The following is a 24,173-nucleotide window of genomic DNA, read 5'->3' as shown; positions in this document are numbered from 1 at the left end:
GGAGTGGCCCCTCTCTCCAATCCCCCCAGATCTCGGGCTGCCAGCAGGGAGGGACAGGGAAGCCAGCAGGAATTAGCTGCCAGCTGGACTTTGCCTGGCCTGAGCTGGAGGGGGGTGGTCAGTGGATAGGAGCCCCCCCAGCCTTGTACCCCCTCCCCAGCTACGGTATGGGGGGGCAGCCAGGCCGGGCTCGCGAGGCAGGGGGTTCCAATACATGCCCCCCGCATCCTTTCCAGGTCGGGCTCAGCAAAGCAGGAGAGGTGGAAAGGAGCGGAACAGCAAGGGCTGCCAGCCTGAGCTGGAGGGGGTGTGGATGAGAGCTCCCTGCCCAGTTCCCCCCAGTACCCAGCTGGGAGACTGGGGGGCGGGCAGGCACCTACAATCTAGCCCCACCCCCCCAGCTCAGGCTGGGCAAAGCCTAAGTGGCAGCTCAGTGCTGCTGGCTTCCCCCTCCCTCTCTGCTGACAGCCCTGGGGATGGGACTGGGCTGCATCAGCCCAGCCCTGAATGTGTGAAAAATTAACCAGAGGGAACATAAGTTCCCTAAGGTGCTCTAAAACAGAGCACCTTCATCTGATTGAGGGTTAATTTTTCATCTGATCAGACACTTTAAGAGTGCCCTGCAGCCATGCATGTGTGTTATGGCATGGCCATAAAGTGCTTTCAGGGGACTGATCATGTGAAAAATGTAACTTGTATGTATTGCTGCATCTTTACTAGTAAGGTCAGACCGTTTTGTGCAGCCTACACCATACATTTCAGAGATAAACTGCGTGGATATAATTAACCACAAACAAATTGCAACAGAAGGCTCTTAACTAGGGATGTAAATACTGATTAAAGAAATATCCATTTAACCTGTTGTAATTACAATGGTTGAAAGATTAATCAGTATGGCAACTCCTAACCTGGCCCAGATGGGGCTACTTTGACTCAGCCAGCAGGGTGCCCAGCCCGGCAACAGCAGGGTGCTTCCAGCCCCGAGATACAGTAGGGATTCAGTGGCTCCCTAGGGTTGTCTGTCACAACAACTTGGGCAGGGAGATGGGTCCTCTCTGAGCCTGGGTCTGGATGCATTGTGGGGCTGAGCCACAGGCCCAGGGGAGTTTTCCTGCACCCAGTTATTTCCACCTTGCTCCTGCCAGGCCCTGCAGCAGCTGTAGCAACAGAAAACACTGCATCTGGCTGGGTGCAAGGATGGGGACAGGCGCGGTGATGCTATGCTCCAGTCTGTGGCTTGATGGGAGATGGGGAGGAGAGCCCGGGTCTGATGCCTGCCCCTTCCCACCCTGCTGTGGGGAAGGGGCTGCACTGGGAGCCGGGGGCCAAAGCAGGCAACATTACCCAGAAAGCTGTGGGCAGCAACAGCAAGTGAAGGGCTTTACCAGCCTGCTGCAGCCACCAGCGTACAACTTTCTGGGCCAGCTGCAGCAGCGCAAAAGGGAGTGGGGACGGAGAGTACCTAATAGCCTGACTAGTACCTAATAGTTAGGGTCTACAGATCCCAGTGCAGCCATTTGCAGTCTCCCCACTGCCTGCCACAAACAGGATGGGTTCAATGGTGGGCAGCAAGTGCCTTCCTGGAACCTGGGCTGCTCATAGCAGGGAGGCTGCAAGCAGCCGCACCAGGGTCCCCAGAGCCTAGTTATTAGGTACTAGTCACCCCACCCTCTCCCCACTCCTCTCTCTCTGCTTCCAATTCTTGCTGGGGCACTGCAGGGCTTCCCTCTCCCCACCTGGACTGTGTCCTGGGCCTGGGCTAACGATAACCGGTAAACTAGAATCAGTGATCAGTGGGCTGATCAATTTAACTATTCACTTCCCTACACTTAACATACCAACATTTTCCAGAACAAAGTAATCCAAACTTTTAAATAAGTGAAATTTGGCTCTCTCAAATTCATTCTCAAAGCCATCCTACGCCACACAGAACACCACAGAGCTCCAAAACTATTAGGATTTTCTATACTGTTCATGTCAAGAAAAACACTGAACAGATACACAGGTTAGCATACATGATTCAATAGGTAGAGCTGATTTACTCCATGGAAGATTTCATTTTTGGAAGTCATCTGAAATTTAAAATCCAACCTGCTCAGTGAGTGACCATCCTGAGGTCTGACAATGAGCTCTTAAAAGAAGAGATTTGGAGTCCTTGGGCTGAAATGTTTTCTCTATTAAGTGAGCCCACAGTCGTCTCCCAGCTCTTAGCTTAGCTATTTCCATGTAGAAGTTCATACCAATTCCCCAGAAGAAGGAAAGTCTGCAATAAGAGTACACGAACAGGACTTTAATTGTATAGAATAATATGTGATGAGCTAGTACCTAGAATTCTCCAGTAGATGCGAGAATAATTAATCAAGTAAGTTCCATGGTGCGCCCAAAATATGCCCAAATAACTGGGGTGAAATGGGTCCCTGGTTCATCCATGGACAAATGGGGAACAAGGCCTTTCAACTACATAGCTCCAATGACAGTTATTTTCAACTGGTAGCCTATGTAATGGTCCCAGCACTTTCTACTAGTCACAATTTCAACTGCTTAGTGGCTGGGGTGGGAAACCAGGAATGAGCTCTCCATGCTTCTATAGTTTTCTCTACTGTAGAATCAGATGAGTTTGGGGAAAAAACCCCATGAGATCATTCTCTGCCTCAGTCTCCCTATATATAAACAGACAAACTACCTACCAGGCAGGTGAGCTGAGGGATTTAACTAGCATAAGAATTTCCTAATAAAATTAGTGAGGCCTTTAAAAACAAATCAATTTCTAGAAAAAGGGACAAGTATAGACCAGATGTGAAGAATAAGTTACCCTCTCAAACTCTAACTGCCAGCAGGACAGTCCATGGAAATTTAAATATTTTCTATGTTTGTGAGTGAACCCAAGTCTATTTTTTTTCCTGGGACATCAAAATGGCAACAATAGTACAAGTGAAAAATCCACTACCTATATTTATAGAATACAAGGACTATGTGAAATAGTATCTTCTGGAAGGCTTAGTATATTTCCTTGAATATAAGACAACTCCACAATAATTAGATTCTATATATGGAAAATGTATTAATTTGTTATAATTTTCCAGTTACACAATCTAAATATTGGAGGTTTGCCTTGAATTTGTCCCTTTCCTACTGCCATAGCAGCGAAAATAAATTGGGGGAGGCCCTCAGATAGCCCCCTTGCCCTCTTCCCCGCCCCTCCAATTTTTTTCCCCTGCAGCCCCTTCTCCCCTCCTGTCAGATCGTTCTCTCCCTGAGCACATGGAAATGAGGGGCAAAATTGAAAACACTGACCTTGAAATAAACATACCCGCAATAACATGAATACAGGCAAATTATTGCAGGAACCCATAAACTTAGCTCATCCAGAATTTATGCATTTTACTTTTTTGAAAATGCTGCAAGTTTTAGCACAGAAACTCCAAAAACACACTCGTAAGCAAAACTTGTGTACCTACTTAGATACAATAGGGACGATGCATGATATTATTTCAGAGCCAAATATCTCATGATTTATCATACTGTTCAAGTTTCATGAGTTATCATATATTGCCAGACCCCAGCAGAGTCATTAGCATTTCAAGCCATGGTGACCCCACAGCTCAGAACTGCTCAGTATGTGTGTGTACTCGAGATACCACCCAACAAAGGATCCATGTGCTAATTAGTCCCCCAACTCATGACTGGAACTAGATTTCCTTGTCACAAGTCCTGCAATTCTCAAAAAAGTGTATATGCAGATGAAGTGTGGGACAACCTGGTCCAGCTCCATGTCTTGGTTGATCTACTTAAATTTTTACCATCTGTAACTTCTATGCTTCCACAGAAGTGAGGCAAAGATTAGTAGAGGCAAGATACATGAAGTACAAATTTTTACTAGTGAAAAAGTTGTTAATTAAGTTGTTCCAATCAGTGGTTACCAAGGAATGCAGAGCATGTGTATAAAGGTCCTAAGCGTCCATTGTGCCACTCCCTTTACTTTGCAGTTATACAACAGGTAGTCAACACACGATAAGTATATTAGCTTTGTACCTTTATTCAGTTTCCAAAAGTAAGCTATTTTAGAGATTATTTATAGTTTACTTAAAAGTTTATTTTAATTACCTTGGTGCAAATTCATCAATAGTGAGGCCAGCCCGTAGCCCAGTTCTGCAGTACTCCAAACCATCAGCTATAGTATAAGCCAATTCCAAAATGGCATCAGCACCTGCCTCCTGCATATGGTACCCACTGATAGAAATGGAATTGAATTTTGGCATATGCTGTACAAATAAAAAAGCAACAGTTATAGATTCATTAGCTCCCCCTTGCTCTGCTTTTCAAAAATAAAATGATTGTCCTTGTGTTCGAGATTCTACACAACTGGCCCTAACCTTCACCACTACCCATTGTTTCCAACTAGCAGAATATCTTATTCTGTGCTGGCCTCTATGTTTAGAGTAGCATCCCTATGCATGAAGTTTTCTCCTTTAATCATTCAAGCCCTTCCCAAATCTCCAATTTTCTTTGTTATCCATAAATAGCATATATAACGTTTGCATAGTAATAGAGATGTACATATCCCATTGAAAAATAATTCCACAATCTTATTACTGTAACCCTTGTCCAATCCCACTCCATTGCCAATCCTCTCATTGCTTGTTAATAGCTCTTGTGGTGTCTTTGTTCTGAAAAGTGTTTTGTGCACTGCATAAACAGTTCATTATTGTAACAGTAGTAGAAGTGAGTGAATTACAATAAAATGATACCTTTGATGTGTACTGAAAGATGTCTGCAATAATCCTCATTGATGGTTCTGGAGGGAAAATGTAAGTGTTTCGCACCATGAACTCTTTCAGTATGTCATTCTGGATTGTCCCTGTCAGCTTGGCTTGAGGCACTCCTTGCTCTTCCCCAGTTACAACAAACATTGCCAGGATAGGAATTACTGCCCCATTCATTGTCATAGAAACAGACATTTTCTCTAAAGGAATTCCATCAAAAAGGATCTTGGTGTCCTCCACCGTATCAATGGCAACTCCAGCCATTCCAACATCACCGCGGACTCGAGGATTGTCTGAGTCGTAGCCACGGTGGGTTGCCAGATCAAAAGCAACTGACAATCCCTGCTGGCCAGCTGAGTTCCCCATAAAAGAAAGATGAATTACAACAGTTAAAACAGGCATGCTTTAGGAACTGAGTCTAATTTAGTTTTCATAGTCAGGGTGTGGCGTGATCCAATTTGTAGTGTCACACTGTGTCCCCTCCCTAGACTTCTTTGGAGCATAATGTTCTGAATTCAAATGGATGCAGTACAGTGTCTGTTGTAGGAAAGAATGAAAAAAACCCCAACACTTTACGAGTCAAATGCTGATAACCTCATTCAGAGGCATGAAAGGTCTTGTATACAATGGAGCTGCCATGACTCTAGTTGGCAGCACAAACAGGCTGCATGGTGAAGTGTCATTTGGGAGATTTAATAGCTTTACAAAGGCAATGCTCTGGAGCAGCCAGAAGACGCACCATAATTTAAATCCAAAATGTTAAGCTCTCCACATTCCAGCCAGTCCCACAATTCCTGGGCACAACAGCAGATGGTAATTTAAAGCACACTTTTGTTTACTTCACAGGTGATCATCAGGGGTCTTTCTATGTTTAAAAACTGTAAATGTTGTGATTAAAGATTGCCAAATTCTCCAATTAAAACCCCCAAAATTTGCATTTTTCCACAATGAAAATGAAACACCACTATATATATAGATGCCAATTTAACACAATGGTTTATTGATACATTTACCATTTTAAAGTGATTTGGAAGCCTACCAATGCCCCAATCATTATAAAAAAAAAAAAATCTAAATACCAATATATACTATTTTTTGCCATGGAAAATCAGGGCCCCCCCCCCGCCTCCTTCACTCATCAGGATGTGGGGCCAGCTGTGACTGTCCCTCTACTGCTTTGTGGTGCTGAACGACCATGATGCTGGTGCCCTGCCTATGCTGTTGCCCCTTACTCCCAACCCACAGTCACTCACCCCACTGGTGCCCTTCATTCCTGCTCTGCAGCCTCCTATTCTACCGGTGCCCGTTACTCCACAGCAAATGAAAAACCCGGATCCCTGGAGATCATGCTGACAGGATCATCCTAAAGTTTTGGGACTGTGTAGAGAGATCAAGTGCTCTTTCAGAATCCAGTGCCATTAAACAAAAGTTTTGCCTCAGTGTTCCCAAGTGGTCTACAATTTATTAGGCAAGATTCAGGATCTGTTAGACAGTTCCACAGTAACATACCTATTCAGACATGAGTTGACAGTCACATTATAAACCAGTGACAGAGCCAAAAAGAGGCAAGGGAACCCATGACTGCAAATTCATCTTCCAACCACTAGACCAGAAAACTACTTAAAGACTTGTATACAAATAGATTTTTTTTGCTCCATGGTGCACCCTTGTTAGGCACAGAAAATTCATGCAAAAAAAATCTAAGGAGTAATTTGTTTGTAAATCTTAAAAGATTAAATGTTTCCAGCACTAAATATATACAAGCCTAAACACTGTTAACAATGTAATCCCAATCAGTTTTATATTAACTAACACTGAAAAGCCAAGTGAAAAAAAAATCACAAAAGGGGGGGGCAGAAGGGAGCAAACATCTTATAATAATCAGATACAAACAGGATCTGTATTTTAAGACACAAAGGAAGCAGTTTCAGATGACTAATTTGAAAGATATCTTTGGGTTTTTTGACTAATAAAAAAATCATTACTCACTTTCCCTCACAAAAGTGATGGGTTGAATAGCTGGTGAGAGACAACAGCTATTGTATTCCAACCCAAAAGTGGAGGCATGTGTATAGACACCGAGTAACATCCAATATCCAGCCTGTTATGATATTGTATCATTTAAATACCTTATTTTCTTGCATACAACTTCCTCCTCCCACACCCAGTAAAACACATCTTGTTTTTGGAAAGCGGAACACAGGGTGGAAAAAAGGTCATGTCCAACTGTGTAACAGAGTAAATCCTCCTGGGAATACAGTGTGTCCAGGAAGTGTGGAACCAAGAAGTTCTGGTGCCAGCTGTCTCACCTAGATCGTTTCCTGGTATGTCACACTTCCTCAACCTTTGTCAGGGGTCGGCAAACTTTTCAGGTTGCAGGCTGAACTGACCCAATTTGGGGCTGGTGAAAAGCAGGTGGGTGCTAGGATCCAGATGCTGCCACCACTTTCCCTATACAGCTGCTGGGCAAAGTGGCCCTCCACATGCCCTTCCGCCTGACCTGAACCGGATCAATATAGCTACAGAAGTCCCCCATCTGTAGGTCAGATTTGGCCATACGTTGCCGACCCCTGTTCTATGTCCAGAAGGAGCTACTCTGTCTCACACGCCTAGGCCCCAGACCCTTGCAAGGGCAGTAGCAATACTGTGAGTTCTTTGCTATAAGCTGTTCTTTAATATGTTCCTGGAAATAAAGTGCTGTTTCCACATCACAAGCCTCAACAAGATACCACCAGCAGCTTACTTGTGGCTTCTGACACAAGTTATAGTGCTCAGCCAATAGCTATGGCTGCAAGAAGATTAACACAGTAAATGGTAAGTACAGCGTTTCCAGGATTCCTTCTTTTCCAGGGTCAGAGCCCCCACCGCCTCATGCTCAAATCCAAGACTAGGGGCGTTTCTCCTCTTTATTAAATGGAGAAAAAAATTCTGGTCTTGGAATTGTGTAAATTCAGTCACTGAAAATGTCACTTCTAGGAAACTGGCCTACCTAGTAACGCACAGTGGGCACATCTACATGTACCCCTATAACGCCATTGTTACTGTGCCATCATTTAGTAGTTCCTTTTGGAAGTACTAAATGACGGTGCAGTAACAGCTGTTACTATGTCATACTAGCAGCTCACAGTCATTTTTAGCCCCTATGTTGCTGTAGTGATGCACTGAAGCAATGAAGCATGTTGCTACAGTGTCATGGTTTGTACCAGCCGATGCTATGGCACTGTAGTGCATTGCTACAGCAATGTAGCATCAAATGTAGACGTTCCCGGTATGTTTGAAATATACATTATGATGTTTGAACTTAAAAGTGCCAGGATGCACTAATGTGAAAGAGCTTTAGTGAAACTCACAAAGTTTAACTGATTTTATGCCACAAATCTGTCCCCCGTCATGGTCACAACACTTGTTCCAGGATCTTGGCAGTCTCCTTGCTAACTTAAGCTTGGCACACAGCTAGATTAATACCTTTACATTGGCAGGAGCTAAAAGTTAATCATTACATTCACAACATAAATTTTCTCTGTCTCATTAGCCAAATGAAACAAAGGTTTCTAGGTGTTATTAAAATAGTGGTACAACAAAAATTGTCAGAATTCAGTCCATATGAGGCTAAATAATCATACTGGTTTCCTGTGCAATGACATTTTACAGGCCATCTTTTTCTCCTCTCTAACATGGGTAGGTTAAACTTTACCCTTGATGTTGTCCTTGTAGAACTTGTTGCTCTCCTCTACCGTACTGAAGCCAGCGTATTGGCGGATGGTCCACGGTCTGTGTGTATACATTGTGGGGTATGGCCCCCGTGTGAATGGCATCACACCTGGCAGCTCCTCAGGAAAGTCCTTTGTGTCTCTGCTGGAGTATAGAGGCTTGATGGAGATCCCTTCTGGAGTATGCCACATCAACTCCTCAGCGTTTTTCCCTTTCAGCTGCTTTTTAGCTATAGCAGCCCACTCTGGGTGCAGGCAGCGGGTCATGAGTCGGGAAGCTCCCAGCCCCGCCATCTGTATGGAGTGGCGGGGCCAGAAGCGCAAGGGCCAATCTTTGACTCTCCACATGTCTGGTTCTGTGGGTGACCAATATCAGATGAGCTGAGAAAATCAGAAAGACCAGTTAAAAAAAAAAAAAAGAGTAAATACTTTCCATTGCAAACATATCAAATAGAGAAACGGAGCCCCAAATTGGCTTGTCTCGAGTCAGAAAGCAGGTCACTGACAAGAAACCAGAAAAGAAGCCAACACCTGCTTTAACCACTTACGGCGCTGACAGACATGGAAAAACAAAACAGAACAAAAAAAAAATGCTTTATCAGAATAGGCAGCGCATTAATTCAGCCTGGCTTTGCAACATCAGCATAGATCATGCACTTCAGCAGGGCTTTTTGGCGTTTTTAACTAAAGCTGATTCAATCAGCTATTGTATAAATGCCGAAAAAGCCCCGTTAAAGTGCCCAATCTATACAGAAGTTGGGTGAACTGAGTCCAACTAACATGATGCCTCTTCTGGGCATGTGCTGGATTTAGTATGGGGGCACATGGAGTTTCAAGTAAAGTGCCATTGTTGGGGGGGGGGGTGTTAATGTCTGTAAGCTGCCTTAATGACTTCATTCCTCACAACACACCTCAATACCTAACCCAGATGCAACTCTTGCAATAACCTGAAGAGAAATGGATTTTCCTGTTCGGGGTCAGCATAATCAAAGGAGCAAAAACTGTTCTTCTCCCCATACCCTGGTAACACACAATCCTTTAGTGTTGCTCATCTCAGTTCTTATCATGAACATTACACCAGTCACAGGATCGTAGGAAAATGGGGCTGGAAGGGACCTTACAAGGTCATCAAGTCCAGCGCCCTGCTCAAGTCAGGACCATGCCTAACTACACCAGCCCAGCCAGGTATTTGCCTAACCTGCTTTTGACATTTTCTACAGATAGAAATTGCAGATTCCCTGCTCCAATGCCTGACTGCTCTCCTCCCGAAAAGGTGGAGATGAGAAGAGCCTGCCACTCACGCACCAAACCCAACACCGAAAAGGATCCCAATTCATTTTTTAACAGGCAGTGGGGAACCAGAAAGCCAGCTAGAAAATGTGCAATGTGTATCCGGGCACCACTTAGGGTAGGGACCGCATCTCAATCTGTAAGTTTCAGTCCTTTCAGACTCAAGGGCCAGGGACAGACATTACCCATAAACCAGTTTAAATCGATCACAAGCGGGTATAAACCCGTCACAGAACAGACGTTCAGCGCATGTAAATCAGCTTCAAAATGGCTGAAACCGGTTTGAGATCAACCTGGTTAAACGCAGTCTCAGCCTTAACCGATTTGGCTCGGTGCAACATCTGTCGCGGAGGGGCAGGATTCCCGCCAACACCCAGCAGAGCCCCGGTGTCTCGGGCACCCCCATTGGCTAAACAAATGGTTCTCGAACCCCCCCTGCCTCAGCGGGGCAGCCAATAGGCAGCGAGGACGCTCCCGCCCGTTGTTCCGGCGGGCTACACCGAACTGACGGGGACTCGTACCTGCAGCGTCGCGGCCCAGGCTGCAGACACCATTAGCAGTCCCGCGCATGCGCAGCAACGGTTGCAGGCGGAGGCGCATCCGGAAGGCCACGCATGCGCGGAGCAGTGCGGGAAAACCGTTCTCACAACGATTCGTGCTCCCAGCGGGAGGTGGTGGGTGTGCGGGGAGCCTGGCGGTGAGTCCCCGGGGGGGAAGGGGGGGATCGAGGGGTCAGCGACAGGTGTCTGCCAGTGAACGGTGGGGGGTAGGAGACCTGGGGGGACGAGGACTACAGCTCCCAGCATGCTATGCGCCGGCACCCTCCTTTGCGCAGGGCGCATGCGCGGCGCGATGCCCGCCGGGAGTTGGAGTCTTCTCGATGCCGTGACGTCACCGCTCCATGTGATTTAGGGGGCTTTGCGTGCACTATACCATCTCAAGTCCCATGCACACCTTCCCCCTGTGCCCCAAATCGGCCCCTCCCTCCCAAATCAGCATGTAGCTGCACAGCTAATGTCCTGCCTGGAGTAGGCTTTGATGGCTGCTTCGTCCTGCAGCACCCGTCGTGTTGCTTTTCGGGTCTGTTTGACGTGCGAGTCGTAGCTGTCAGCCCTCAGAGAACCTGCTGGACTCCCCCGTTATTTAAGGAGTTGGCTAATTGTGCAGCAGCGAAGGTGAAAACCGCGGTGGCGGTGGGGGGCAAAGGTGACAACCACGTGCTGCAAGCGAGGACACCGAGCACAACGCAGTGGCCAATGTCTTCTGGCTCTTGCACGAGTCCGGGGGGCTAATGGACACTGCCTAGTGAAACCCAGTCCAGAGACATAGAGTTAATGTGGGCTTAACGTCACAGGGCAACGGTTAGTGCCACCCTCCCCCAGGCCTGTGTTAGGGGGCTGTTGACTATGCCCCAACTGAATTTTGGGAATAACATAAAACAAAACGGGGATAGGAGTGTAGGTCAAAGTTTTAAAATAAGTTTACCAAGCAGGGACACCAAGCACAATACAGTGGACAGTGCTTGTCAGATAGATGCCTAGCTTAGTTAGGGCCAAAAGGAGGTTGACCGGGAGGTCCTAGGACTCAGCTGGGCCGTGGATGGGGAGTGTGTACACAAAAAGGTACAGGGAGTAGTGCAGCCAGCACCAAAGCAGGAGATTTGTGAGGAGGCGGTTAAGGGGTTGCATCCTGGTACAATCAAGATAGGCACGTGCCAGGGTCTCTCTTTGTTTACAGAAGGATCCAAGTATAAAGTCCGTTGCCTTAATGTTGTGTTCTTTGCTCCAAAGGTGTTAATACTACTCTCTTCTTTTCAATGGTCTTGAGGTTCCTCCAATCGAGTTAACATTTCCTAAGGCAATTTTGCTGTCTGGTAGTTGCCCTCGTTTCTCTTCCCATATTTCACAGTGTTGGAGGCTAGCTCTTTTCAGAATCATAGATAAACCAATAGAGATTGGTCTTCAGCAGCAGCTAGCATTTCAGCTTTAGTTAAGCAAGAAAGGGAAGATGAGTCAGCTGAAGATTAGGCTCCGTCCCTGCTCTGTTTAGCTATAACCCTGGAAAAAAATATTTTTTCACTTTTGCTTTTCACAAACAAGGCTTGTATTTTGGAGTGTGTGGTATGTGAGAGAATATGGTAAATCTAACGAATAAACAAATGTCATGATTGACACTATGCAATATATCAAAATAGTAACCTAATTTCCCTCATTGCAGCAGTCATTGCTGTGGGAAGTGGTGTCATGAATTAAGAATACCATCCCTGTATCATGCTGCTGAGATCATGGATGATGTTGTTAGTGTTTTCTGATTCTCTGTCCAATAGAAATAGTAGCTGGTGGATTTAGGGATTTAAAAGTAGTTGCAGAGTATTCAGTAACTTCTCCAGAAGACAGTACTTCCAGGTAGTTGTCAAAGAATGGCTGCATTTAGAGAAACCTCTATGCTATACGCAACATAGAACATACCCGCCTGTTACTGAACGGCGTGTGGTTTGCACATTATAATCTCTGGTGGTTTTTTTGGCTTTATCCGCTGTGTTACAGGCCATGAAGCGTCATCTTGCTCCTGCCAGTAAGGCAAGAAAATCAGCTGAAGAGGGAGCAGCAAGATCCAAGAGTAAATTACAACAGCCCTCAGAAACTGTCAGCAAAAGAAAAGGAACGGATGGAGGAAAAAGGAAACCGACACAAGAGGGAGAGGTTAGTAATTTCAGGCCAAACAACCCAGAGAAGTAAGAGGGCTCAGGAGGGAAGAAACCATGTGTCTCTTGAGGTGTGCAGCCTAAGTGCTTTAATGCATTGGGGCCCCTGATCGTGAGCAAGATATTCAGTCGTTTCAGAATGGACAGCTCTTCTTCCTGAGAGAACTTGAGTAACTGAAAAAGAAACAAGGAAATCTTTTGAGCCAGGAAAAAGTAGTCATCTCCATTTTATGTCCTAGGCCGTTAGAGGGCACTGTTGTCCCAGTCCTTAGCAAAATAGAAAGCTGATGAGCTATTCAGTACTCTAGAACTGGATAATGACTGTTTGAATGGAGCAGTACAATCTTAGTCCAGTCATTCCCTGGAGATAGTTTGCTGTTTCTGGCTAGTCATGTTATATTGATGGGAATAACTTTATATCTGAGAAATCTTGCACCTTATAGCTGGTCTTATGGGTTGTTTAACCCCCAGCTGCTGCTGAAAAGAAATGGGAAGTGGTAAGACCATGCATTTTCTCATCACTAGTTTCACATCTGTAAGAGGAGGATTTAAGGTGGTTTATGAGTTGTTTTCACTTTCTGTTGGAGAACAGGGAAGATAGGTGTGGTCTATGGCCTGGAAATCGTGCATGAAATATGTAATTTGAGAATGTTTGCTAGATGTGCATGGCTCCAGTGTAAATTTTCCTTTTTTTTACCAGGTCAAACAGACAGCTAAGAAGAGAGGAAAGCAATACAGGGAGCAATCCCCTGAAGGTACCAATATTTTTTTCTCCCCATGAACAGATCTTGCGCACAGTGTTGTATTTTTCACCCCATAAATCCTTGCTCTGAAACAATACCAGGAACAGGAAGTGTAACTCATAAGAAGGGATCCTGGTTTTCCCTGATAAAAAATCACAACTACTCTGATTAAACCCCAAAATTGTGATTATAATTAAAGGCCCTCCACAGCCCCCGGCCCTGTTTGTGCCTCTCACTTCCCACCCCCCAGCCCACTGGCCCTGCTTGTGTCTTGCAGCGGCAAGCAGCCTCTCTGCAGCTCTGCTGTTCCCTGTTGCACCAGGTTGTGCCCGCTGGCCTGCAGAGGCCCCGGGGTAGGGCAGCAGGGGGGAGCCTGCGCCTGCGCCTGCCCTGCTACCACTTCACGCACAGATCTGGGGGGGCACAGGTCCAGTGTTCCCTCTAAGCTGTGTGGTGTGCATGGCTGCACAAGCACGCTCATGCCACGCTGGCAGACATGCCTGCATGGCTGCGCACACCATGCAGCTTAGAAGGCGTGCTGCACAAGTCCTCCCTGTCCCTTGGGAGTGCATACTGCAGCAGGGAGCCCCGTCACACTCCCCACTGGGGCCTTGCAACTACACATCATGGCCCCAAGCCCCACACACCGCCTGGCTGGGCAGCAGCCCCAGTGCCAGCCCTGCCCAACTCCCTCCCTCCCTCCTTACAGGGGCTCAGTTCTGACTCCCACTTTTCAGGGAGTTGCTGTCCAGGCTGCCTGGGGCCATGTGCATGGCATCCATTGCCTGACCACCTTCCTTCGCCTTCCTCCCAGCCCCCTGCAGGCTGGAACGCTGCCATCTTGCAAGGGGCTTGTTGCAAAACTGCAAAATCTGCAGGCTTCTCCAGTGAAATGAGAAATTCGTGTTTGCCTCTGGTAAAAGGTAAAATCCATGGTTTACTCCATGGGAAATGGAAAACCCAGATCCCTGCTTATAAGATTGATTGCAGGGATTTTTTTCTCTGAAGGATGAAGAATAAAAATATCTTAATTAGGTACGTATCTTATATGTACGTAGGTATGTGGTGGGGCCTTTTGTCTCTTTAAGGAGTAGAAGTGTCTTCATGTTTATCTTGCTTCCGATTCCTTGGTTTCCTGTGTCATAGAGTTGTACTCAATATCCTTTTGACTGAAGACTGGTGTACTTAATGTATAAAATGCAAGAAAAAAAAAAGAGTTAATCCTTTAATTTAAAGGAAAGGCCTTCCTTTAAAACTTTGGTTAAGGAACAGCTGGTGAAGTCTTAGCTAGGGGACAGAAAACACTCACTGCTTGTTCTGGAAAAATAGTGCTTTCTCTGAAGTACTTCCAACTCTTGCTACGCCAGTAGGTTAGAGACCTAGGCTGGAAATCTAACTTGGGTCTCCCATGTAGTGAGTATCCATAGCTGAAATGTTTCATGGAGCTGGGAAGCGGGTATGCTAGGGAGCAGTAACTGGCATGGCTTCTCTTTTTTGCTTACTCTTTAATCCTTTCATTAATATAATTAATCACTTCAGAATGGAGGCTGCTTGGGGCAAGGACTGTGCCATCGTCTGCACAGTTTATAGCTGGGAATTTATAAATAATAAATACTTTTGCTAATGTTGGTGGGTTAAGGATTGTGTTTTTGGGGCAGAAAATCTACTTACGAGTTGATAGCCTAGTCACTCGAATTCAGCTGAGTGATTTACTATACAACTTTCTATCCAAGCCTGACAAATTGCATCTTCTTCTCACCCTGTCTTCTTGTTACCAACAGAAATGGGATCTGGGAGAGCAAAAAGGGTGAAAATAGCTACTAGGAAAACAGCAGAATGGCAGCCTCTTTCAGAAGGCAGCAGGGAGATCTTGGATACGATGATGGACTCAGTAATACTGTAAGTGCTGAACATTTCAGCCCCACTGAATCTAATTCCTCAGCCAGGGTTTCGATAATATAAGACCAGGAATATTCTTTTTCTGTTTCTCCACACAGTAAAATAAAATCTTTTATGTCATACTAGTTAAAAAGAAATTCTGAAACTGTTTTGAACTGTGCCACTAGCTGATGAATATTTTAAACAGGATCATATAACATCCTTTCTACCTGAAATACTTTGTTTAGAAAGTGTCTTGCAAAATTATTTTCAGTACAGAAATGTGGCCTTCAGAAGTGCTCAACATGGGGTGAAAAGAGGCCTGCAGACACAGCTATCAGAAGAGGTCAATGGAATAATAAATGCATACCCAAGTAAACTAGCAGTGAAACACACTGTACTTGCAGGTCAGCAGTTTAATTTAATGGAAATAGTCAGCTAGTCCATCATGCCAGACAGGAGTGAGTGGGATATTTATTCCAGGAAATTCTTTCATAGATTCTGTAATAGAAAGTAACTGTTTTACCTTCTTCCAGATCTATTGTGAGTCAGGAACTAATAGAAAAAGAAGATATTCAAAAGCATCTCAACCTCTTGAAGGAAAGGTAATGAATGTGGTATAAAGAAGAAGTCAGAAGAGAGTCAAGTGCTCTCAGTAACATTTTAATGGCAATGGGGGGGAGGGCGGTCATCATTTGGCGAAGGAAAGCCACTGCTGTGAGAGCACATCCCCTGAAAAGGATGTATAGGAGTTCCTCAGAGTATCAGGACTCACTCTAATCATATTATAGAAGCAGTATTCCTGGGAGCTCCTTTCATAAATTCCAAGTTTGAGAATTGTGAATTGTATCTGAAAGCAAGACATTCAGTTTGGCAATTCATGACAGTCTGCTTTTGTGATACAAGGAGTTCAGTAAGTAGGCTTAAATTAATGTTGCCAATCATTAGCATGTATGGAGAGGGATGGATAAATGCCAAGTGTTTTGACATATAGTATCTAAGTGCTATTGTCAAACTCTTTTTGCAAGTAAGAGATCTGGGATTTTTTTTGGCTACTATCAGAAGCAGAATATTAGACTCGAAACAGTAGTCTGGATTAGAAGTGACATTTTCTGTGTTAAACATTTAAGAGACAAGTTTTTAAAGTGATGTCTTTCTCTTTGCGGTGCTGAATTAAGGAATCTTGGGCCTGTTTTTTCAGAAGTGCTAATTTCCGTATCTTCAGCTGAATTCAGTGGGGATTGTGCAATGTCAGCCTATATGTAAATTGTACCGTAGGTGTCTTGTATGCCTCCGAAATCAATGGCTCCTTTAAAGCCTGAAGAAGTTGTTCTGTCATGCATCTCTACACCGTGCACCATCTTTAATAAAGGCACGAGTTATGGTGTTGGGTTACTCATTTGAAATGTTCCCCTTTTGGAAACAGATAAAATTGCTATTAGTCTTATATCAAAAAGTGGGAATAGTTCAGACGTTACTTAGAAATAGGTTCATAGGCAGGGAACGTAGCCGCAAGCCAAACCTAGTATCTAGTGTCTTTTATACTGAAAGCACTTAACAGCTGTGCTTATTTTGATCTCTGTAACTGAAAGTGGGGGTATAGTATTTGAAACCAGCACAAACTTAGTATTCATTTAATGTAAATAATGACACTTAGATCCTATTGCAAAATTTTATAGGGAGCCTGCGTAAATATTTCACAGAGGCAATATGTTGCTGAAATAGGTCAATGTCTTTAAGAACATTGACTACAGCAGGGGTGGCCAGCAGGTGGCATGCTGCAGACTGGTTAAAGATGTAACCAGCAGATAGGGCAGATAGCAGAAAACTGCAGCATATCAGGTAAGGAGCACAGACCAGGGAGAAGAAAGAAGAGTGGGAGATAGGGCAGGGGCCAGAAAGCAGAGCAGCAGTTCAGTCAAGGAAAAACAATTGGAGTGGCAGTTGCGGCGGGTGTGGGGCAGATTTGTGGCATGCTGGCCAAAAAGGTTGGTCCTCACTTGGCTACAGAGTACTGTCTCTGACTTGCACCCTGGACTTTTAAAACCAGAAATTACTTCAGTGAAGACTTGTAATGATTTAGTACTAAAAAGGCAAAGTCTTTTATGAGAAATTGCATTCCTTTGCCCAAAATGAGGGTTTGGGCTTTCATGGATAATAAAATGATGTCTGAGCAAGTACTAACTCTGAAAATTGTTTCATATCAGTTCATTTCTACTTAAAAAGACTTTTTCATGTTGTGACCTGGGCAAAATCACTAGACCTTTTGGCATTCATATCAAACTCAGGCAGGAAACCTGTTTTATGCATAAGAATCCTCAGTGAAAATCAAGTAATCAATCAAAACTTCTCTTTCAGGGTTTAAATAATAATGCTGATCTTTTGTACTCGAGAGACATTAGTTAATTCTAATGAAGACCTGGGGATAGTCATTAGCTCTCTTACTGATGGCAAATTCAGCCAGTTGAAGTGGGACCAGAAGGCTCATGAGTCTGATAGCCAGGATTAGACCTCTGAAGTTCTAGGCTCTCCATTCTGTGTTTGTACTCTCTCATTTGTTTCTGGGTTAAATATCTTGGACACTTTATTTCAGGAATGGCAGCTCCGGAATTGGCTGCTGATGAATATTACTTCTCCCCAGCTGGGTTATTTGTGGGTTACCTTTTCATTTTTTTAAAGTGACCAATGAGTTGTGCTTTCCTTATTATAATCAAGGCTACAGAGACATTTCAAGAACCTAAAGGTGCCTTCGGGGAAGCTGGGCAACTTGAAAAATGTAGTGAACCTCAAGGTGCTGGAAAAACAGAAGCTCACATCCAATGAAAAGTCTGTGGCCTTACTGCAGGTAAGGGAAATATAGGACTAAAGAGGGAATGAAAAGGGAATAAAGAATATCTGTCCTTGTGGTAGTGCTCCTCATTACATGCTAAATTTTTAGTGGAAGCACCATCGACTTGGGTTGGAGGAGAATGCACTAGTGAGAATATGCTTTTCTGGGAAAAGAAGGAGATTTAATCTCTTCGTTTTATTCTGTTCTTGTTCACCTCCATTGTAAATTTGTTCTCATTTGTACCACGATAATATCTGAGCAAGTTTCTGATGTGACATTATTCTTATTGTAATGTTTTGAGTTGAAGCAAATTCACTAATAATCATCTTTCCTGTTTCCTGCTGGTATTTGGTTATGAACTTGAAATATAGATGGGTTTCATGAGGGTGATCCTCTGATCTGACTGATTGGTACTTCAGTTTTCTCATCCCTTCAAAAACTACAGGGAGGTTTTTAATTTCATACCCTATTTACTTTGGAGATGAGCATGCAATGTTGCACGTGTAGTGTCACAGGAGGGCTACAGAATATACAGTGTGTTCTCTCTCTTCTGCCCATCAAGTTTCATTGTGAATGTTGGCAAAATGGCGTTCATGACCACCGGGACTCAGACCATGTTGACCATAAAAGCTCTCCCTGCCTTTCTTCTTATTAGCAACAGTTGTTATATGAAGATTGGATTATTCCATATTCTCATGCTCCAGGGGCTAATCTACCCAATTTGGACCTTCCACAGATGAGCTGGGTAACTGGACAGATCAACAGCCTGTGGTGTAGGGCAGGGAGGAGGGAGGTTTTTCTGTTTGTTAGCACCTTAAGCAGGAAGATTCTGAAATATCTTTGAGTTGTGTGTCTGGCTTCCATTGGATTTTGCATCCTCTATTCATTCCTAGAAGTGAGAGTGAGCAAGAGGTATCCCTTCTTGGTTTTGTGGGACAAACCCACTGTGAAGTTTTGTATTCCTTCACTTTCTTCCCTCCCAACAAAAAGTGTAGAAGTGCTTCTGTAAACACATGGCAAACCCAGCCTGCTCCCATTGCATGTGATTTGATCGAAACGTATTCTTTCCCAAGGTTTTACCTTTATTATTTACTTAAATGACAAAGCAAATAGTGACGTTAATGTTAACTTTGTCTTGTGTTTGCTGTTCCTAAAGATTTTTCCTCTGAGTTTTTGTCATGTGGGTCTGTCTCATGCTACCCACCCATCACTCAAGCATGGTGTTTAATACATTACATACCAAATCCATGCTTATAGCACTGCCTGCAAGTTCCAAGAAGCACTATGCTGTCTTCCACACTTCTTTATGCTATGCAGCATGGGATCCTTTTAGGAATTAGTTTGCAATCAAGTCGTCTTTGTGCCACAAGCCTAGGGCAGAAGTTACTGTGGCCCTTATAGAATGCAACTTTGTTAGCCTAGCATGTACCTTCATTAAGCATGTTTATAGCAGTGTGCCTGAACTATGGATCCATTGGGGTGTTCCATGATTGCAGCCCAAGTGCTTATACATCAGGCTAGTCTTACAAAGATGCCCTGGAGTGGTCTTCAGGATTCTTTATAGAGGATGCAAATGGTAGCAGGCCATCAGAGAACAGAGAGTGGGAGGCATTTAAACCAGATTTGGCCAAAATGGTGCATTCTGCCATTGCTGACCTAACTCCAAGCACAGAACTGCATTTCTGGAGCATAACTAGTGCAGTGTAGGGGAGGCACATTGCTTTGTAGGTATGGGAGGGACCGACCGTGGCTTCAGTGGTGGTGATCTGCTTTTCTGCTATGAAAGCTGTTTATCAGAAAGTATCAGGGATGTACTTGTGACACTAGTTGGCTTTCATGGAGTTGGCTTTCCAACTACGCTGGGTCCATTGATGTCATGCTTGTGCCCAGAGTCTTTTCTTTCAACAGTTGCGTTCTGGCACAATTTGGTAATCATTGTCTGCCTCTTTGCCACTTAGGAATCCCCTTTCTGAATGAGGTAAGGGGAAGCAGGAGCTTAGTGCTTGGACACGCAGATGAGTACCTTATCCATTTCTGTGTAGCTGGGGTATCACTGGACCAGCTGATTAGTGTCTCTAGCAGCCTTGTAGAAGTGCTTCACAACTTTGGGCTAGTAGCCCTGAATCTTGGTTTAGTGAATGCTTAGCTGAGCAAACATGCTGTGTGTTTGACTATTGCAGATATCATTGTGGTGCTTCCTGTTCTTCCATATGTTCAAAATCATTCGGTTATGCAGTTCAGGCCAGCCAGCATCTCAGCCAAATGAGATAGCATTCGTTAAAGAGCAGGGATTGCCCTGGGTTGTGCTAATCACTATGGAAAAATCTGTAAGGAACATATATGAGTTTAAACACTGAACAGGGAGTAAAAGGACAACCTAGTTGCTGGAAAGTTAAAGGGAAGAGGACTAGAGCCAAATGACTGAAAGACAGGAGCAGGGCATTGTGAATGAGTAACTGAAGGTTTTGAGGTATTCATGTGTTGCAGCGTGTGGCTGTGTTGCAACCACATCGTAAAATACTTATGTATGGAGGGATGTGCGTTGTGGCTGATGTGTGTTTACTGAGAAGTTTGAAGAGAGCTGATGGAGCTGTTGTGGACCTGCACCAGGATATGGGGTTAGAGTTTACAGTGTGGGTGGTATGAACATGGGCCTGGGACTATGTCTAACTTTCAGCTTAGAAATAACCTGAATTTTTGGGTTGGCAACAAACTCTTGTACCTCTAAACTATAGCTAATAGGTTATAGGCTCAGTTTGTCTGTCATTGTGAGTCAAAAAAGCTCTGCGTCTCTACATAGAGTCTTGGAACTTAACACCCATAGTTCATAAAACTTATTTAAAAATATAATTTACAGATTCCCAGAATATTTTTTCCTGGTTGGTTTCCTCCAGAAAAAATGTCCAGATGTAAGATGGTTTTTATAGTGGCATTTAAGCAAGGCTGTATCCAGCGTTGTTTGGCACATCGGAACAGCTGTATCTAACCGTGAAGCTGTGCTGGAAGAGGGTGAAGCTGATTCTTCCATTGTTCACTGACTCAAACACAGAAATTGGCATCCAGTTCTTAGAGCTGTTTTCCTGATCCTTTAGAATTATATTGGGATGATCTTTTAATGATTTCTTATTTCTTGATTGTTCAGATTTTTTTCTGTGTCTAGGAAAGGTAAAGTTAGGCCATGCTTGATTGAATCCTAGCATAGTGTTTGGTGTATGAATGCTTTGCTGGCTTTTTATATGCTTATTTTCCACTTTCCATTTTGACCCAGGAAGAAATTGAGAAAGCTGTGCAAGCAGCAGAGCACACAGATGAGAATATTCGGAGTCTGCAGGGCAAAATTCAGATGCTCCAGAGCAAGTTAGAGGAAGAGGAAAACAAGGCTGAATCGGTACTTATAGCAAAACTTGCTGTAATGAGCCACAGAGTGGTTGTTCTGACCAGCTCCAGAAAAAAGCTGTCTTCATTGAGAGTCTTATTTAGGGGAGACTTCTTTGGGATAAGGAAAGATTATTTCCAGGACTTTCTTAATGGCATGTCTGTATTTCAAGATGAAACAAATAAGAGGATGGTAGCATGAAAACAAACGTGTTTTTGAAGACTTGATTTTTATCTGGCCTTCAGGTTTTCCAGAGAAGTGGCAGAGGTGTGCTCAACCTCCCAGAGCTACCAACGAACAGTCTGGAGGCACCCGTTCTGCAGGTGAGCAGGGGAAGGGCACCATCTTTTCAGACACTCTTCTGGCAATGAGGACGCAACAACAGAAACTGTATACTTTGCCCCCTCGGGAGGAGTGGTTTTCACTTTTTCTCTCCTAACCAGAGCAGTATAGTTGTGCTTGAATACTCCATCAAATGGTTCAAGTAACGATCAATCAGCTTGACCCATCTGTGGCCACGGAGAGTAGTTTCTGAAATGGTCCCTCCTGAACTATTCCTATTTAAGTGCTAAGTAAAGATAATTTATGCTTTCTGTATTTTTGACCCTGGGGTATATGGGGGTGTCTTGGTTGAAAGTCTGATTGGTTGAAACCCCTGATAGAAATAAATCTGTTTTGTGTTCCCCTCATATGTTTTTCATGTTTCCTTTCTTTCTTCCTTCTTTAGGAGGAGATTTTGAAGATCCCAAACCAGACAGGAGTTTTGAAGAACTTGAATACCATCCAGCACTCAGCTGAGATGAGGAACATGTTGAGTCTGCTTAAACAGGCCTATGAAAAAGTGGACTCCCTTTGAGGAATTCATACACTGAATTCTGCCTTTAAGACAACTTTATCTTGTGCTAACAAATGCTGGTCCTGTAACAATGATTTTTGCTCCTAAAGACTTAACTTGTATGATAACTAGGTGTCTTAGTCAAACTTTTATCAGATGAATGTCAGAAAAATATGTTGACGGGTGCTCAGTGGGATGCCACTGATATGCTGCATTCCCACTGGAATAAGATAAGCAGAACTAATCTGTCCGTGTAGACATTTACAGTGTATATGTTGGCTTTATTAATGCAACACAGTTAAAATTCACATTTACCTTTTTGGAAAGCCTTTTTTTTTCTTTAGAGAACCATCTTGAGAACTGATGGACAAACAGCAGATTTCACTAGCTCTTAATATTCTTTGTTTTGTAATATTTTTTTTTTTGTGGGCAAGGACTTCTGTCTCATTGTATCAGACCTCTCCTGTCAGGGTTGTAAATTTACCATCTCATATGAGCCCAACGTTCACTTCAAACAGGATTTAATGCTCCTCTTTTAAGGTGAACCATGTAATTGATATTTTTTTTAATGAGTAGTTGCTAATCCACAATAAATGTCCTTTTTTCAAACAAAATTGAGTGTTATTGAAATGTAAATCAAAAGCCTATGTGGGAAATCAAAGTTAAAGGATCAACATTTCATTTTATTAGGTGGACAGGATTCTTTACATTCTCAATCCACTGTTAACAAAGACAGTTGCACCTGGTTTTCCTCAAATGATATGGGCTGGGAATAATTGCAGATTATTGTGCAGATCTCTGATCTCAAAGTTGTGTACTCATCTTTTGTTTCCTTAATTGCCAGGTCGCCTTTAGCTTTGGAAAAGTGAGGTACCACAAAATGTGCGTTTCTCATGGGTTTTGTCACTTTGGCTGCTTGTGGACATGAAAAAAACAACAAAACTGCGCTTTGCCGGGAGCAGCAGTGTATTAGTTTGACCTGGCTCTGCACTACCTGTATAGATCAGGTGCATCAGTGGGGCTTTTTGGCACTTTTTATTTAAAGATAATTCAATCAACTATTAGATGAAAGCTTCAAAAAAGCCCCATTAAAGCACCCAATCTATACAGATGCTGCAGAGCCAGGTCAAATTAACACGCTGCTTCTTCTGGGCATGTGCTGGGCTCAGTGCAGGAACAGACTTGGTTTAAAGTGCATTTTTTGTGTTTTGATTTTTTTTTTTCCCCCCCCTCATCTGCAAGCAGCTTTTGTCTTTTTCTTAAGGCATCTTGTTATGTAAAAGTACTTCCCCTGTTGAATTCCCACCTGGCAAATAGTGACATTGACTTGATAGTGACCTATCAGGGAACCTCTCCTTTATAGTCTGCTTGTCTCTCTTAATGAGGTAAGGAGGATAATTTAATTGTTTTTGAACCCTATGGGGATTAAAAACCATCACGTAGTTCCTGTGCATAGGAACTGGAAATACAGAGCAGAGAACACTTTCTTTGCATTGACTGGGCCAAATGAAGCTTGTGTTTTAACTTTTCTTGATCTGTTTTTCAAAATATATGGTCAGCAGTGGAAACGAGCATGTCTCTTATGGGTTGACAGGATAGAGAGAAGTCCCACACGATATATTGGTTCAAATGAGTATGCTGGTGGGGTAAGGTTGAGCCCTGTTAGTTTTCACAATGATCATGAGTTTTATTCCTTTAATATGTTTATTAAAACTCCTTGCTACGCATATCATACTGTTTAGCTTTAAGAAATACCACAAACATCAAAAACACAATAACTACATATATTAGAAACAATGCTCCAAATGCACTTCCTTCCCAAACAATGCTGTAAGAATTAGTATTACAAAAACAGATACAATCCTAGAATTCCGAGAAACCAAATCCCCAAGGATACTTTCATTCTTTAGGGTTGGTCTCAGCAGTGATAGGAACAAATCCCCTTCAGTCCCACTCGGGCGCTCCGCAGCTTCAGCATGAACGGGAGTTCTTGTTCACGGAGAGGATGGTTCAGGTGATCAGTCTGATCTGGCCTGCACTTGCA

General features: G+C 43.7%; 2 protein-coding genes across 3 annotated transcripts in view; one reads left to right on the top strand and one right to left on the bottom strand.

Moving 5' to 3' along the window:
* Nucleotides 1-10,394, bottom strand: part of MMUT (methylmalonyl-CoA mutase) — a 30,953-nt gene extending 20,559 nt beyond the window's left edge. The window contains exons 1-5 of the mRNA XM_090030872.1: nucleotides 10,285-10,394; nucleotides 8,458-8,854; nucleotides 4,749-5,116; nucleotides 4,105-4,262; nucleotides 2,092-2,263 (exon numbers count right to left, since the gene is read on the bottom strand). Of these exons, the coding sequence (XP_089886998.1) occupies nucleotides 2,092-2,263; nucleotides 4,105-4,262; nucleotides 4,749-5,116; nucleotides 8,458-8,821 (1,062 nt within the window). The 5' untranslated portion in view covers nucleotides 8,822-8,854; nucleotides 10,285-10,394. The remainder of the gene's footprint in view (nucleotides 1-2,091; nucleotides 2,264-4,104; nucleotides 4,263-4,748; nucleotides 5,117-8,457; nucleotides 8,855-10,284) is intronic.
* CENPQ (centromere protein Q) lies at nucleotides 10,306-22,752 on the top strand. 2 transcript variants are annotated; one of them, XM_090030884.1, is made up of 9 exons: nucleotides 10,306-10,460; nucleotides 12,310-12,465; nucleotides 13,168-13,222; nucleotides 14,992-15,109; nucleotides 15,625-15,693; nucleotides 17,804-17,933; nucleotides 21,187-21,306; nucleotides 21,540-21,617; nucleotides 22,022-22,751. In XM_090030884.1, the coding sequence occupies exons 1-9, from the start codon at nucleotides 10,332-10,334 to the stop codon at nucleotides 22,148-22,150; spliced, it is 984 nt and encodes a 327-aa protein (XP_089887010.1). In that variant the 5' UTR covers nucleotides 10,306-10,331; the 3' UTR covers nucleotides 22,151-22,751. The 2 variants fall into 2 exon arrangements, with proteins under 2 accessions (XP_089887010.1, XP_089887018.1); XM_090030892.1 differs by lacking the exon at nucleotides 10,306-10,460 and adding an exon at nucleotides 10,735-10,938 and having other exon boundaries at nucleotides 22,022-22,752.
* Nucleotides 22,753-24,173: the final 1,421 nt, after the last annotated feature.

The sequence above is a fragment of the Crocodylus siamensis genome, chromosome 1, assembly GCF_052110815.1.
Source record: "Crocodylus siamensis isolate JL-2025a chromosome 1, ASM5211081v1, whole genome shotgun sequence".
Lineage (NCBI taxonomy): Eukaryota > Metazoa > Chordata > Crocodylia > Crocodylidae > Crocodylus > Crocodylus siamensis.
The sequence above is the reverse complement of the archived record's forward strand: the minus strand, read 5'-3'. Positions and strand labels throughout refer to the sequence as shown.

Bases quoted from the DNA above. Each gene is read 5' to 3' on its own strand.
- CENPQ (XM_090030884.1), top strand. From the start codon at position 10,332: ATGCGCAGCAACGGTTGCAGGCGGAGGCGCATCCGGAAGGCCACGCAT. The intron at 15,110-15,624 runs GTAAGTGCTGAA...ACCTTCTTCCAG, and splicing joins ATGATGGACTCAGTAATACT to ATCTATTGTGAGTCAGGAAC. The intron at 15,694-17,803 runs GTAATGAATGTG...ATTATAATCAAG, and splicing joins CTCAACCTCTTGAAGGAAAG to GCTACAGAGACATTTCAAGA.